This window comes from Ptychodera flava, chromosome 4 (assembly GCF_041260155.1).
Source record: "Ptychodera flava strain L36383 chromosome 4, AS_Pfla_20210202, whole genome shotgun sequence".
NCBI lineage: Eukaryota > Metazoa > Hemichordata > Enteropneusta > Ptychoderidae > Ptychodera > Ptychodera flava.
In genome coordinates, this window is record NC_091931.1 from 3,125,447 (window position 1) to 3,127,500 (window position 2,054).

Sequence of the window (2,054 nt, forward strand, 5' to 3'; positions counted from 1 at the left end):
GTTAGCAGATTGGATGGAATAGTTCATCATCTTATGGACGTTGAGGCAATCGTTAGCAGATTGGGTGGAATAGTTCATCATCTAATGGACGTTGAAGCATCGTTAGCAGATTGGGTGGAATAGTTAATCATCTAATGGATGTTGAAGCATCGTTAGCAGATTGGGTGGAATACTTCATCCTCTAATGGACGTTAAAGTATCGTTAGCAGATTGGATGGAATAGTTCATCATCTAATGGACGTTAAAGCATCATTATAAGATTGGGTGGAATAGTTCATCATCTTATGGACGTTGAAGCATAGTTAGCAGATTGGATGGAATAGTTCATCATCTTATGGACGTTAAAGCATCGTTAGCAGATTGGGTGGAATAGTTCATCATCTAATGGACGTTGAAGCATCGTTAGCAGATTGGGTGGAATAGTTAATCATCTAATGGATGTTGAAGCATCGTTAGCAGATTGGGTGGAATAGTTCATCCTCTAATGGCCGTTAAAGCATCGTTAGCAGATTGGATGGAATTGTTCATCATCTAATGGACGTTAAAGCATCATTATTAGATTGGGTGGAATAGTTCATCATCTTATGGACGTTGAAGCATCGCTAGCATATTGGGTGGAAAAGTTTATCCTCTGATGGACGTTGAAGCATCGTTAGCAGATAGGGTGGAATAGTTCACCATCTTATGGACGTTAAAGCATCGTTAGCAGATTGGGTGGAATAGTTAACCATCTTATGGACGTTAAAGCATCGTTAGCAGATTGGATAGAATACTTCATCATCTAATGGACGTTAAAGCATCATTAGCAGATTGGGTTGAATAGTTCATCATCTTATGGACGTTGAAGCATCGTTAGCAGATTGGGTGGAAAAGTTTATCCTCTGATGGACGTTGAAGCATCGTTAGCAGATTGGGTGAAATAGTTCATCAGCTTATGGACGTTAAAACATCGTTAGCAGATTGGGTGGCATAGTTCATCCTCTAATGGACGTTAAAGCTTCGTTAGCAGATTGGGTGGAATAGTTATCATCTTATGGACGCTGAACCATTGTTAGCAGATTGGGTGGAATAGTTCATCATCTTATGGACGTTGAAGCATTGTTAGCAGATTGGGTGGAATAGTTCATCATCTAATGGACGTTAAAGCTTTGTTAGCAGATTGGGTGAAATAGTTCATCATCTTATGGACGTTAAAGCATCGTTAGCAGATTGGGTGGAATAGTTCATCATCTTATGGACTTAAAGCATCGTTAGCAGATTGGGTGGAATAGTTCATCATCTTATGGACGTTAAAACATCGTTAGCAGATTGGGTGGAATAGTTCATCCTCTAATGGACGTTAAAGCATCGTTAGCAGATTGGGTGGAATAGTTCACCATCTAATGGACATTGAAGCATTGTTAGCAGATCGGGTGGAACAGTTCATCATCTAATGGACGTTAAAGCTTCGTTAGCACATTGGGTGGAATAGTTCATCATCTAATAGACGTTGAAGCATCGTTAGCAGATTGGACGGAAGTTTTTCCAACACTATGATTGAAATCACTCATTCGAATCTTTTTTGTGGTGCGTCTAACTATTCAAGTTGGCGAACATACGTTTCTAATTTATTGTGAAATGCGGTCAAACTTTCGACTGTGTAAGCGGGATTTTCCAATTTGAGGGTGGAAAAGTCTCTGATTAGGGAAGGGGAGGTTTCCCGTGGGTAAAGCACTTTTGGCGGGAAAAGTGTCTATCACGAGAAAGGCACATGATGGATTAGACATATTGCCTTAGCAGATGGAATCTCTGGTTGGTGAAATAAACAGTGATAGGAAGCTATGCCTCAAAGCTTAATCTTAGAAGGAATGCTATCAGAGTATCTATAGTAAGACACTGTACTAATAATGACATAATATAAGAATATATTTCCTAACAATTGTTGCCACTTTGTGTTTACCATTGTTCCACACCTAAACCTAATGGGGTGGCCAAAGTTTTTATCAGAAGTCGTAGGTTATTATTCGTCTTTTCGTACGTCTGATACTTCGTCAAGTTCCATCTCAACTCCAAAC

General features: G+C 39.6%; 1 protein-coding gene across 1 annotated transcript in view; it reads right to left on the reverse strand.

Annotated features, from left to right (window-relative positions):
* Positions 1-1,896: 1,896 nt before the first annotated feature.
* Positions 1,897-2,054, reverse strand: part of LOC139130692 (fibropellin-1-like) — a 32,302-nt gene continuing 32,144 nt past the window's right edge. The window contains exon 23 of the mRNA XM_070696442.1: positions 1,897-2,054. This exon is cut by the window's right edge and continues 123 nt beyond it. Within this exon, the coding sequence (XP_070552543.1) occupies positions 2,000-2,054 (55 nt within the window). The 3' untranslated portion in view covers positions 1,897-1,999.